This window comes from Anopheles moucheti, chromosome 2 (assembly GCF_943734755.1).
Source record: "Anopheles moucheti chromosome 2, idAnoMoucSN_F20_07, whole genome shotgun sequence".
Taxonomy (NCBI): Eukaryota; Metazoa; Arthropoda; class Insecta; order Diptera; family Culicidae; genus Anopheles; species Anopheles moucheti.
This window is the reverse complement of record NC_069140.1, coordinates 17,086,938-17,100,852: the sequence shown is the minus strand read 5'-3', so window position 1 is coordinate 17,100,852 and position 13,915 is coordinate 17,086,938. Positions and strand designations below refer to the sequence as shown.

Genomic DNA, 13,915 nt, shown 5'->3' with positions numbered 1-13,915 from the left:
ACGGGCCCGCTTCGGTTCCCACTCACTGCTGCATTACGGCAGGTTAATCCATTGTACCGCGCGCGGGAATGTGAAATATTGTTGGGGATTTGTTGAAGAAAACGGCACGAGTGTTCCGCACCGTGGCCAACATGCTCAGTTGCCACCGAACAAACCACATATGGCTCGGCCGGGTGGACCGATGGACTGATGGGGAAGGTTGGAATTATCGAAAGAGTTCATTAAATGTTAGTAATTTGGGAATCATCTTCATACTTGCTGCGGGAACAAAGTTGGGAGTTCGTGACCTGAATTGAATCCGAGAAACCGAGTTATAAAAATGTCACCGATGATCCGGTGCGCGAAAACTTTGAAACACATTTCCTGACCAGAAAACATGACGCGCAACGATTCGAAAGGAATTTCGCCTAATGATTGTTGGACCTTTGCCAGTCGAACCTGCATATAACCGATTTACCGTGTGGACCCTGTGGTCCAAGGTGCCGCATACACAAACATTGCCGCTTCGCTACGGTGAGATGATACCTTGCAATAGGTGTTTCGTTACTCTGCTCTTTACGACCTGAGCATATTATTTACAATGTTTCGGATCGTTTTGTCAACCGCGTAAAGTCGCGTACCGCAAGAATATAAAATATATAAAATGAATAAAACTATTATTCTTCCTCGTTTATGAAATACAGTAAATTGTGTGCTTGCTTAAAATACTATAGTGTTCGATGAATTATTACAACAGCTGCTATTTATTTACGATGAGTGCAGCCATGGGTCAATTCTGTTCGCTCTTCCTGCTACCAACGTTTGGCAGCAAAGCGTAAAACCTTCATCGTAAATTTTATTTATAAACTGTTTACTGTCGTTTAACGGTCGATCGATCTATTAATTTGTCCCTTTGCTGACCTTCTCCTCACCGCGCATTGACCGGGCCACCTTTCACTACGCTACGGGCACCGGCTACATGATTGACGTGGTTCAACGGGTTGTGACCACATGGTCGGGAATATTTCCCATTTGCCGCGTTGACTCGCTGCACGTTACTTAAAAATATCAGCCCGATCACACCCAACCAACACCAAACACCGTTCAGCAGGGAGGGAGTGTAAAACATTAACACCACCACCCGTTTGCAACCCCGGTACCCGTTTACGTGCCCGAACTATCCTTGGACTGTGTTAACCGGCCGTGCTTCTTCATGTGATCCAGCACACCGGCAAAGTTGGTCGTCTTCTTTTTGGCGGATCCTTTCGGGCCGGAAGTTTGGCCGCGGACGCGCATCTGTGGCAGTGCGACGTCATCCATGAAATCGAATTCTTTGTTTTTAGCCGCACTAGAACGAAACGGATGATGAAAGTATAAGCACACGGTTCCTTCGGGGAATGGGTAGGGTACTTACGCTTCTTTATCAACTATTTCGGTAACTTTTGGTTCGTCCTTTTTCGCCGGAGAAGGTGCTCTGCGTCCAGGGTTTTTCCAGTTCAGTTCCAGTGTGTAAGTTCCCTTTTCCAGAGCACAGTACGCCGTTTCCAGTTCTTCCGGCGATGGCATCCAGTCGCTTGCATCGAAACAATTTACCGACCAATTATCGTCCTCGGACATGGTAAAATGTATCGAATTTAAAATTTAAGCTGTTTTTTGTGTGTTTCGTTCGACTAGCGGCAAAGATGTTGTTATTGGTCTATTGTTTGTTTACAAAACTCGTAACTGTCAAAAGCACACTATGGGAGTTGTAGCTGTCATAATTGTTCAAAAATGTACTTGTCCGATGTACAGGGTGGCTATAGCGTGAAATTGTTAGAATTATTATAAAATTCCATGCATCGATCGATTTTTCATTGTGAGTATGATTAGATCCATGATATACAGTTTTCAGATAATGCTTGGTTACTTGCTGACAAGCTTATTTTATGAACCTTTGGTTGTTAAAACATAATTAGTCCCAGGGCGTATTATTATAGAGAAGGACACATTGCACATAAAAATTTAAAAGTGTTTTTGAGCTGTTCTGCAATACTTGTAGTTCTTTTTTAGTTTCATTGTGGTTGGAGTTATTCACAATTTGAAATGAATTAAAAAACTGCCTTGTATGAAATGGAATTTGGTGCATTGTTCGAATAAAACTATCGCCGTTCCCACAAGGCATGCAAAGCGCCATCTAGCTGTGAAATGTTCAGTGTATCTTTTGAAAATAAATGTTGCGAAATAAATTAAAATGACCGCTAACCGGAATTTTAAAATGTATTTGTTGGTGTCTGAAAATTTAAATCCAGTTAATGTCCGTCATAGCCGTCATAAGGGAAGCTAAACAAATAAATAAATAAAATCTTCTTAACCTGTCCACGTAAACAGTCCGTTTTTTAGAATGTCGATCCAGGGCTGGTGGTCTTCACCCGCGGCTGCATCCAATCTCCGACAGATTTTGTTCTGTTTGATCCACTAAGTTCAAACAGAGTAATAGATAAAGCAGGATTTAATAAAATCACATACTATTAGTCACGCACATGCATACTGTAACTAGGGGCAAGATTCACAGCAGTTGCAGCGTCAGAAAAGGATCAATTTCAATAGAAAGCATTTACTACAATTGATAGCACCAATTTGAAAATAAGTGTCACACGAATGGTGATACTTAATGTTCAGTCGAATGTCGATATGTCGATAGAATGCAAATATGTCACATGAGTGCTGCAATGTAAAAAAAATATATCGAAAAACGATTAAAAATGCTCATTCATCAATTATTTAACCTTCTGCCAATTGGTTCCGTAATGAAGTAAAGTTGCAATTTTGCGCATACCGTGCGCTGCCTCTATTCTGCAACGCTGATGCGAATTTAATTTATGAAAATAATCTTTAACAGCAGTGAATTGATAATGTTTGTGGTAAAAACACGCAACGCATCTGATGTACCACCGCCACCGTCGCAGACACCGTGGTTCGCGAAAGAGAAATAATTAATAACCACAATGAAATTGATTACCCGTAATGAAGGTGTCGCTCAACGCAGTAGAATGCGCAGCCATAATATTTCATTACCAGAAGCAACATGTGCACTGAGTAGGCCATGCGATGAACATAGAAAAAATGCAGTAACAAAACAGTTCCTCCCACCAAGTGATACTCAAACATACGTAAGTGATACTGGAGTGTGATGTGTCGACCGAGAGGTCCTGAGAAGAATGTGAGTATTAGCGTCGGTTAAATTAAATTTATGTGCTCGGGCTTAAACCCGGCCAGATTAAAGCGAATGGAATAATTAATATCCAACAGAGTGGCGGAATGCATTTCAAACAATCAATATTCTCTATTGCTCGGATTGCTTGGATCAATTTTCAATGGACAATATGCCGATTCCAGAGATTAGGTTGAACATTTTCTATTGAATGCACTCTATCCGGAGCAATCGATCTAAAATTATTAACGAGTTTTTTTTGCAGATCAACAAGTACAAGGGAATCTTCGTCTAACAGGCAAAAGGCCACTGTAATGCAATGGCTGATGGCCACAGTTTTGTGCTGGGTAATAGGAAACCAATCAACATCGGTAATAATGCCGATCTTTCAGTGCCATCATTCAACACAATCATATTCGCACCGAGTCGACGTTAATCAATTTCACCACCTTTCTGGCTTCCTTCCAATGCAAAGCGAATGCGTATGTGCGAGCAGCGCTGAAGGGTGTGTGTACGAAGTGGATTAAGTAGCAACAGGAGAGCTCTGAGGTGCGATGCTAATCGTGCATGGAAAATGGATTTAATTAGCAAAGCTGGTGTGCGGTGGAATAACTTCTACCTCCAGACCCCTTCTGTTGTCGATCCATCAGCACAACACGAATGCGCTTTTACCGATGCATGTGGGAAGTATTCGTACCCATTGGGAGTTGATAGATGATGGATGTGAACTATTCGCTGCGCTAAATGTTTCATAGTTTTTTTTGTTTCGTTTGTTATTCTTCTGCAACAGCGTGTTTCTCTTCCCGGGAATAATTCAAATCATTGAACACCTGAACGCATGCAATCACATGGAACATTGCATTTAAACGAATGATACGGAATATTTTACCATCTTCATGCACGGTAAGTGCATTTTAATATATTTATTTTTCATCCTTTACTTAAGCGCGTAGATGTGCGTGAATATGTTTTTAATATCGCTGTCGAATTCGTTGACATTCATTTTCATTCTTTTATTCATACAGGTGATGTGGATAACACAGCAGAACATTTCATTGACACCTCACATCATTCAAGAGAACAACAAGTGGCAAGAACGCATTATTCCAGAGAGTAACTCGTTCGTTCAGTAGTCAACAAAAAAAAATCTATGATAACGAATTGTTGAGGCCTCATCAAAGTGTTACTTCGAGTCAAATTTTCAAGAGGACTAAAAAGAGAGGAATAATAAATTTTCTCTATGCGGTCCTTTGACATTGGTTAATAATCCAAAATAAAGTACCAAAGTACATTCAGCGTTATTTTACTCTTCTCCGATGATCTCCACAATTTTTTTCGTTTCGTTAGAACGGCCTGGCCGTATCGACATATTTTACCACGTAGCCGGTAGCCAGTCCTTGCTACGGGGGATTGGTCCGGATGGGATTTGGTCCGGCCCGTTCGTGTGAAGCCCGGCTCCGCTGCCATCATGCCACCGGGCCGCTCCATGATCTCCACATTATTCTCTATAGATTATATGTAAAATCTTCCCCACTGTATTATATGTAAACAGAAGCCTCCCCACTAGTTTCAATCAAACTTGTTTAGTTTAATATCATTCTGTGTTCCAAAATAACATTTGGTTCCGAATACTTCTAACAGTAAAGTGTTTAAAAGATTGATCAAATACTTTATTTGTTATTAATTATCATTGTGGCACATTACTAATCACCAAGCAAATATGGAGAGATATAATTCATTGGTAAGTTAATTTATATTATAAAAATATTTCCAAAGAGACTCGTAAAAATGTTTATATAAGAGAACTCTTCTTGTTCAGTAAAAAAAAATATTGAAAGCTGTAACATTTTTTTACAAGGGATATGCTAAATCGAAACAAACCGAAAAACGATGCGTTTGTTCCAGGGACACGTGCAAAGGTGCGTTTAATTTACGTCACTGCGTGAATTGTATCCATTGTGCACACGTGAACCCGGTTTCTATCAACCTACATCAGCTGCCTCATTGCAGTTTAATTGGCGCTATATGATTTTTTTTCTACATCTGTTTGTTATCAGCACAATTGCATAATGTCTCGCAAATCTTATCAGCGAATGTAATCTGTGTGTAAAATATTACATTTGCATTTTTGCAATTTACGATATGCCATACGCGTTGAGATAATCGTAAGCTAATCGGCTTTAATCTACTACGAAGCCCTAATTGTGCAACTACATTGGTGTTATCGTGTTGCTTAAATCTTGCAAGTGATTTGTTGAGCACGATCGCATTTTTTTTTTGTTGCTTGCAACCAGTAAAGCAGATCTGTGAGAGAACTGTGGAAGGGAATTCTATCGAAACCGATGCCTTTCTTGTGATAAAATTGTATCGGTAATCTATATGAGAAAACGAATAGAGTATAAATTTTCTACGAGTTTCCCTCCAACATATCAGTGTTTAGAAGGCACTGGACGGTGCTAGAAGTCGATCGGATACTTCATTCGCGGTGTCAAAGATTGTTGAAAAGATGTCGAGTGGAAAGGGCAAGATGGTGCTGCTGCTGGCGGTCGTTGTTGCAGCTGCTCTGAAGACAACTGTGGCTCAGGATTATTGTAAGCCGGATCTGTGTGATCCTGGCAATGATCACATTGGATGTAACAACCCGGGAGGCTTCACCAGCAACTGTCCGGCCGGAGCCAAGGTGGTGAAGATGACTGACGAGCTGAAGAAGATCATCCTGGACGAGCACAACAAGTATCGTAGCACCGTTGCAACTGGTGGACTTAAATGGCTGCCGAAGGCCAAGCAGATGACTACGATGGTAAGTTTCGGTTTAAATTGTTGCTTCCAGAGACAAACGATACATGAGTTCCTATTGCATTGCAGACTTGGGATGATGAGCTGGCTAAGCTCGCCAAGCTTAATGCCAACCGATGTGTGCAGAAACATGACGATTGCCACAACACTGCCAAGCATCGTTACTCGGGCCAGAATTTGAACCATATCATGACGACGGCTCCATCGATCGACAACATCCCGCAGGTGGTGAAGGATCTCATCTCGTCCTGGTGGGACGAGCGTCTCGATGTGAACTCGCGCATGGTTAAGGCGATGTACGATCCAGGCAGACAGTAAGTGTACAGCATCGCATTGAACGTTCAGCGCCGAGTATACAGTCATACTAACGATCTACTATCATTTTTCTAGCACCATGATCTTCCACTTCGCCGTGTTGGCCGCGGATAAGGCAAACAAGATCGGATGTGCCATCAGCCAGTGGCCAGAAAATGGAAACCCCTACATGTATCTGGTGTGCAACTATTCCTTCACGGACGTCGTCGGTCTGCCGATGTATGCTCAGGGCGAACCGTGCTCTGGATGTACGAAGGGTTGCAACTCCGATTACGCGGGTCTTTGCAATCCCGATGAGCCAGTTTCCGTTCCATACTAAGAGCATTTTGTTCGTACATGATAATGGACCACTTTTGCGGATTGGAAGTCGAATGTCCTCGGTGACGGACGATTCGGTGTACGCATTATGTTTTGACACAGTTCAATAAAAACAAAAGTTTTCATCAGCATTAGATTGGTTTGTGTAACACTTTTCCTTACGGTAATAAGATACAAAATGATGATTTGTGTTCAATTATCTATTTTTAATTTTATTTAAAATTTTATCTTTAAATGAAATATTCTTGAGATCATTACTTGAGACATACACCACTCGTAATATAATATTCTGGATTAAGTCTACAAAACAATTTGGGTGAATATTATTACTTTTAAATCCGATCTTTCTGAAGACTGTTTCGCTGTTGCATTATCAATAAATTCACGCTAAACCTGTTGACCTAGCTTTGCAACGATGGCAAACTTTATGTATTTTAACAAATTGTTGCTGTGCTTTATCGTCTTTTTCCTTCATACTGCCGAGGCAGGCTGATTGCAACTGTTTTGTAAGCTGGCAATGACTGATTTAATCAAATCGCTCTCTCAAACATGGATCGACAAGTATAAATTAGAGGCATAGGTGTTAGTCTGATCAAAATGGCTGTGTTTATTGGAATCCTTTGAGTATTTGTAAATTATGTAATCTGGATGTTTGCGCTATTTTCAATAGCTGGAAGCTTGCAAGCACAAACGGATGCACTATAAACTTATCTCACAAAATATCCTATAGGATTGTGCCATAATTCAATTTTCATTTTTCCGTTATAATGGCCGACATTGAATCGAACTTTAATTGTTGTACTAATTGCTGTTTGAAATCGTTCAAAAATGTAAATTATGATCACTTAATTCAAATGTTATTCAAAATTGACAATTCTTCAAACATTTTTTATAACTAAGTTAGACCTGTCTTAAGAAGTAAGTAAATTAAATGTAACCTTTTAATTAAGAAGAATTATTATGATCAACTAAAAAGTCCACAAAGTTCCGATGTGATTTGCAGAAATAACCATATCTAGTGGAGGAAATTTTTAAAAGCTCGCGATTTTTTTTTGTAAAAAAACATGAATGACCCTTTAAATATTCATAAAACATTTTTTATTTAATTAACAATTCAATGGAAGTAATTTACGATGAAGTTGTACGATGCTCGTTAAAAACAATCACGTGTAATACAAAACGCAATTCTTTGATGTCGAATGCGTTCCGTGGGATAAGCAAAAGCGCTCAATGCAATACGGATTGACGCATTGACGTCATAGATGATACGTGAAGCAATTATCACCCTGATGAGATATCGTTTTTTATTCATAGGGAATGAGCTTTGCTTTGCATATGGGTGGAAATGGCTAGCTTGTTACGCTTCACAATGTAGGATGCAAATACAGTTGATTATTTTGTTAGAACTTCATGATCTTTTCATACTAATCCAATTTCCGGACAGTTTTTCCGAATGTCTCGTGGTGCCAATAGTTTAATTCTTGATTCATTAACATGTCATAAACATAAAACAAAAGTGCAATAGCTACCTCGTGGGAGCATTCCACTCAGCTGGGTTGATTAGATCGATCTGAAGCGGGCGTTTTATCTTTCGAAGGAGATCGCGAAACCTTACACAATTCAGTTGCTCTCATTCGTGGAAGCGAAATATATTAAGCTTATCTGAGCCACTCTGATGAGGTAAGGAATTATCACCGAAGGCAATAAACTGCTATTGAATGGGTTTAAAAAATGTATCTTAGCACAGGTTTTAGTATAAATTTCCATGCCACTCAATTGTTCAATATCAGTGTCCGTTGAGGGTAGTAGCAAGCAAGCTCGTGCCGCGACTTTGTGTTCAGTGCTGTGCGTTCATTCGTAAGCGAGAGCAGACATTTCTCAGGATGTCGAATGGAAAGGGCAAGATGGTGCTGCTGCTGGCAGTCCTTGCTGCAGCTGCTCTGAAGACAACTGTGGCTCAGGATTATTGTGATCCGGAGCTGTGTGATCCCGGAGATGCGCATATTGGGTGTAACAACCCGGGAGGCTTCACCAGCAACTGCCCGGAAGGTGCTCAGGTGGTTGAAGTTACGGAGGAGTACAAGAAGATCATGCTGGACGAGCACAACAAGTACCGCAGCACTGTCGCAACTGGTGGTGTAAAATGGCTTCCAAAAGCGAAGCAGATGACCACGATGGTGAGTTGTTGGTAGTTTGGTGCCATTGTTTATCAGTTACAACAATGCGGCTTCTTCTAGACATGGGATGATGAGCTGGCAAAGATGGCTCAGTTGAATGCCAACCGGTGTGTGCAGAAGCACGATGCCTGTCACAACACTGCCAGCATCCGTTACTCGGGCCAGAACTTGAACCACATCAAAACGACCGCTCCATCGATCGACAACATCCCGCAGGTGATCAAGGATCTCATCTCGTCCTGGTGGGACGAGCGTCTCGATGTGAACTCGCGCATGGTCAGCAGCATGTACGATCCGGGCAAACAGTAAGTGTGAGCTGTCGCATTGCGTTACGCCATCATGTTATTTACGTTACTCTTTACGCTGTTTTTTTTGCAGCACCATGATCTTCCACTTCGCGGTAATGGCTGCGGACAAATCGAACAAGATTGGTTGCGCGATGTCCCAGTGGTCCGACAATGGTGACCCGTTCCTGTACCTGGTGTGCAACTATTCCTTCACCGATTTCGTCGGTCTGCCGATGTATGCTGCAGGAGATCCGTGTACTGGATGTACGACCGGTTGCAACACCGCCTACGAAGGTCTGTGTAATCCTGATGAGCCGGTGTCTGTGCCGTTCTAATAACGATTCGACGATTTGATTGCTGAAAGAGCCAGATTTTGCATTGCACAAAGATTTTCTTCTATGATGTTCTTTATTGAACGGAGAGCAGTCCTTCAACTGAAGTTCTGTACTCCAACAGTGCGCGAATAAAAAATAAAAACATTTAGCAAGAAAGAAAATCTAGTTTTGATTATGGAAGTTTATGATCACTAAAAGAAAACCAAAACATTGCATTTTCTCAGTGATTAATTAACACTTTTCAGATGATGTGCAAAGCGTTCTATTTTCCGTAATTACTATCTAATTGTTTGAAAGTTGAAGCAATCAACTAGGATTTCTATAAGGCTTCCAAATTACTGACCGCTTTAGTTTTAAGCGGATTTCCGATCCCGTAGGTTCGGTCTGGAAGCAATTGAATTATTGAACGTTTAATTAGAGCACCTCTCAGGGTTCCCTCCTGCCCATTTCTTCCCCGTGGCCCACCCTCCCAGCGTACACACAACGATATGTTTATTTTACCATTTGGCAGATGACGGTGAGTGTAAAGCGTAACCTCAGCAGCCCCCCATTGCCACCTCATCATCCGCAGCATGTTGGTGGAGGGTGGAAAATTTACGAGCCAAAGTTTACGTTTGCCATTGGTAATTGTTAAATTAATTTTCACCCCCAGTTTCAGGGTGGCCCTATTGTAGTTGCAGTTTTTATTTCTACGTTGCTCGCTGCATAGCACGCCCAAAACCACCGGTGAGTAAAATTTAATTAGAACAATGGTGTGTTGCCGGTGTTGCTTTTTGCTGGGGTCTTTCATATGCGGAGTGCATGCGGAGCATGTAATGCAGTTTGCTGTGTATTTGTCTGTGATAAACAGCCATCATTTCAAACACTGTGGTATTTGAATTGTTGAACGCATTGATGTCCGCTAGGTGAGGTAATTCAGTGGCACACATCATTGTTTCCTCATTCAGGTTAAGAATTTGACTTTAGATGGGAATGGGTTTGGTAAATAGACAGTTGGTTGAAGATCATCTCTTCATAGTGCATACAAAATTCCACTTTCGTAGTTGAATAGCGGTTACGAAGGGTGAATAGCTGTGAAAAGCTCATTTTGAAGGGCTTTATGCTCATTTTATGTAGAGCAGCTGCTTAAAATGAAGAGGAATTAAACAAACATTTTAAAGCGTCGTTCTTCAACAGGACTAAAGTTTACTCATATAAAAAAGGGTAGAAGAAGAATTCAAAGGTGGAAAATATTTCTACTGTACGTGTCTTTCCATTACAAAGAAAAAACACACACACCCTGTCAGTATTGTAAAGGAAGCACCAAAAAAACTCTTTACGGTTTCTTTCCACCACTAATGGCATCTCGGGACGGTAGCAAACGATAGACGACGGAAAGAACGAAACCAAAAATAAAATGATAACCAGTACAAAGTTCCCAAAACGGAAGGTATTTGAAAGATCCCACAAAGGAAAAGAAATCAGTGACACCGAACACCCTGTACAGCTTGCACCCCCAAAAAAAAAGTGTTACTGCAATGCACCTGCCTTACTGTGCCCGATTGACGCAGGACAGCTTTGACGTACAGACGCAAAACCCGGGTGTTATACTCCCCGTTGGCGATTCACGAGACGAACCACGAACACATCGCGAACGCATTGGAAGGTAGGAAGTGATAGGATGTGCTCCCCAAGGATCATGTGGGTACCCGACAGGACGTGCACACAGCGACACTTGGCGGCGTATTTTGTTGGACAGCAGCGCTGCCACCTTAACGAGTGCGCCGGAAACGGAAAGACGGGGAACGAAAATCTTCACTGCCGGATTCCTCCGAGGCTAATGATACAACCATCCGGAATGTGGGAAAGTTCTAGCGAAAAAAGATAATGCTGCTGGAACTGCAAGTGCTGCAGCGTCGCGGGGTTTCGTGCGTTGTGAAACAGTTTTCCACTCAGGATACGATACGGTAAGCATAAAAGTTTAGTACACGACGATGCACTTCCGGTGTGAATAGATAATGGGGCAATTGGCAAGTTTTATCTTATCGGAGGTATCGTTTTTCTTCTGGCAAACTTTTCTTTACACAAAGCACAAAGGTTGTGTAACACGAATGAAATTATATCGCATTTGCGAACATAAGGCGCTGGCTGTTATAAATACTGTTAGCAGACGATATAACTTGCGTAAAAAGTGAAACAAATCCGAGAACTCAAATTATGTGAAGTAGTTGGCAAATACTTTTTGATTAGCGATTACAAATTAACACGTCCATGTTTGCCGAGGGCTCATTCACTCGTGGCACTGAATGACTTAATAAAATCGACGATCAAGCCGGTGGAGGGGTAATTTAGGATGGCAATCGAAATTGCAGAGCGCTATCGTTAACATTTACGAGTGCATCGAATATTTCCGAACGATAAGATGGAACAGAAACAACGCATGAACCAAAAAAAATAAAAAATCCATCCTTCGCTCTCCACCAAAGGCCCTTGGCTGGAGTTTCGCTCCTTGTTGAAACCGCTTCAGTCCATTGGAAGCAAAACTTTGCCCCGTTTAGGCAAACGCCTCCTGCGCACCCGTACGGGCACCCGTCTGATACACTGTTAATTAAATTCTTCTACTAGTTTCCCTTGTCAGGCGCAGCGTACGGTTGTCCCCTATTCCATCAGTATGTGGAAGGGAAGTTAGAGTAAAGTTTTCCTTAATCTTTCGGCAAACCTTAGCACGGCTCGGCTTAGTTCGGCTCGCTCTCTCTCTCTCTCTCCCTGCACCGGCAACAGTGGCAAGATGTTTGCCGATAAGAAACAGATTGCAAATTTCGGTGATGGTTCGTCCAGCCCAACCGGTCCAGCCCAACGCCGTAGTGGTGCACAAATCGGTGATCTGTTAAATTAAATCCATAATCCCTGGTTTGGTGTTGTGGGTTGCGTTCTCCTTGCGGAGAGTTTTGGGGATCGTGGATCGATGCAGACACACGGGCAAAGTTATTCGCACATTGAAGCAGCATGGGGGCATGTTTATGCTTAAACAGCTTCCGGTCAACCGATTGGGATCGGCCTCTATCGGTGACCACAAGGATGTCGGTGACCATGTTGTCCTGTATGTCGCAGTCGAACAGAAATTTAACGAGCTGGTGTTTCACAGTTTAGCAACGAGTTGGAACAGCAGACACAAAAAAGGAACCAAGTGCATTCATCGAACATGCAATAATTGAACGTTATGGAGGTATTGTACTGCAGATTGATAACAGTTTCGTTATAAATTCGGCTTAATTGAATGCGTGTGTGCATAAACGTTGACGCGATGAAAGTTTTATTTAATTACAGACATTCCACTCTTAACAATATAAATGTTTTATTTTCAGAAACTCACCCACTCACCTGTGCTGCTAACGGTTCCCTTACAGTGCACGTTTTATTGTTTTCGTATCGCTTCGTATCGCTTCGTATCGAACGTTGATTGCATTCGTTTTTTGCTTCAATGGACCAATTTCAAAGACTACTGCGGTAGGTAGGATAAATGTCATTTAAAACAGTGTTTGACAAGGGAAATGCATCCTTAAGTTTTTTTTTTATTAATGAAGTGCTCTTGCGGATCGTTGGATTTGTTCGAACGAAAATAAACAACAATCATTTTTCAATGTAAAACATAATCTTATTTCCCTTAATTAATTATTTCCCTTAACATTAATTTACTGTATTGAGATTGAGCTACTTTGCGAAATTTCGCACTAAGAAAAATCGCTGCATGTCTATTTGCACGGTTAGATAAATTAAATGCAGAGAAGAATGTCGACTCTGTTACGTGAAAGAATAATCGAAATTGCACCAGGATTTCCGAATATATAGCACCTTGTACAGCAAATTTGCTCGAAAACCGCCGAAAGGTATGCAATGTTTAAACACTAATTTTCCCGTTGGCGGAGAAAAATTTCTTCGTAAACTAGCAGTTTCCGAATGTATAGTACCAGAAGAGCATGCACGGAAGAGGTAGCACCTGGTAATTTTGCCCGCCTAAAGGTATGCAATGTTTAAACACTAACTTTCCATACAAACCAGCTGTTTTAAGATTTCCGATACCAGGAGAGCATGTTTTTCAAGAGGTAACATCTTCCTTCTCCCTCCCCCCCCCTTGGCGATCAAGATGGCGCGCAAGATGGCGCCCATCTTCGAACTTGCATGCAACAAACTTGCATGCAAGTTTGCATGCAAGAACTTGCATGCAAACTTGCATGCAAACTTGTATGCAAACTTGTATGCAAACTTGCATGCAAACTTGCATACAAGAATTTGCATGCAAAAACTTGCATGCAAGTTTGCATGCAAGTTCGTTGCATGCAAGTTCGACGTTGGGCGCCATCTTGCGCGCCATCTTGCTCGGCCGGTACAACTTGCATTGCAAGTTGGTTGCAAAGTTATTGTATTAACATTGCATACCTTACGGCGCATTGCATTGCAAGTTGGTTGCAACGTTAGTGTATAAACATTGCATACCTTACGGTGCAGTACCAGGTGCTACCTCTTCTGTGCATGCTCTCC

General features: G+C 41.7%; 3 protein-coding genes across 3 annotated transcripts; 2 read left to right on the top strand and 1 right to left on the bottom strand.

Annotated features, from left to right (window-relative positions):
- Positions 1-671: 671 nt before the first annotated feature.
- Positions 672-1,647, bottom strand: LOC128297934 (uncharacterized). Its single transcript, XM_053033651.1, has 2 exons — positions 1,394-1,647; positions 672-1,327 (listed from the first exon to the last, which is right to left on the bottom strand). The coding sequence occupies exons 1-2, from the start codon at positions 1,594-1,596 to the stop codon at positions 1,144-1,146; spliced, it is 387 nt and encodes a 128-aa protein (XP_052889611.1). The 5' UTR covers positions 1,597-1,647; the 3' UTR covers positions 672-1,143.
- Positions 1,648-5,615: 3,968 nt separating this feature from the next.
- On the top strand, positions 5,616-6,729 carry LOC128310560 (antigen 5 like allergen Cul n 1-like). Its single transcript, XM_053047232.1, has 3 exons — positions 5,616-5,969; positions 6,035-6,279; positions 6,356-6,729. Exons 1-3 carry the CDS (start codon positions 5,676-5,678, stop codon positions 6,597-6,599), a joined length of 783 nt encoding a protein of 260 aa, XP_052903192.1. The 5' UTR covers positions 5,616-5,675; the 3' UTR covers positions 6,600-6,729.
- A 1,675-nt stretch (positions 6,730-8,404) lies between these two features.
- On the top strand, positions 8,405-9,545 carry LOC128297257 (antigen 5 like allergen Cul n 1-like). The gene is made up of 3 exons (XM_053032868.1): positions 8,405-8,775; positions 8,836-9,080; positions 9,154-9,545. Exons 1-3 carry the CDS (start codon positions 8,482-8,484, stop codon positions 9,395-9,397), a joined length of 783 nt encoding a protein of 260 aa, XP_052888828.1. The 5' UTR covers positions 8,405-8,481; the 3' UTR covers positions 9,398-9,545.
- Positions 9,546-13,915: the final 4,370 nt, after the last annotated feature.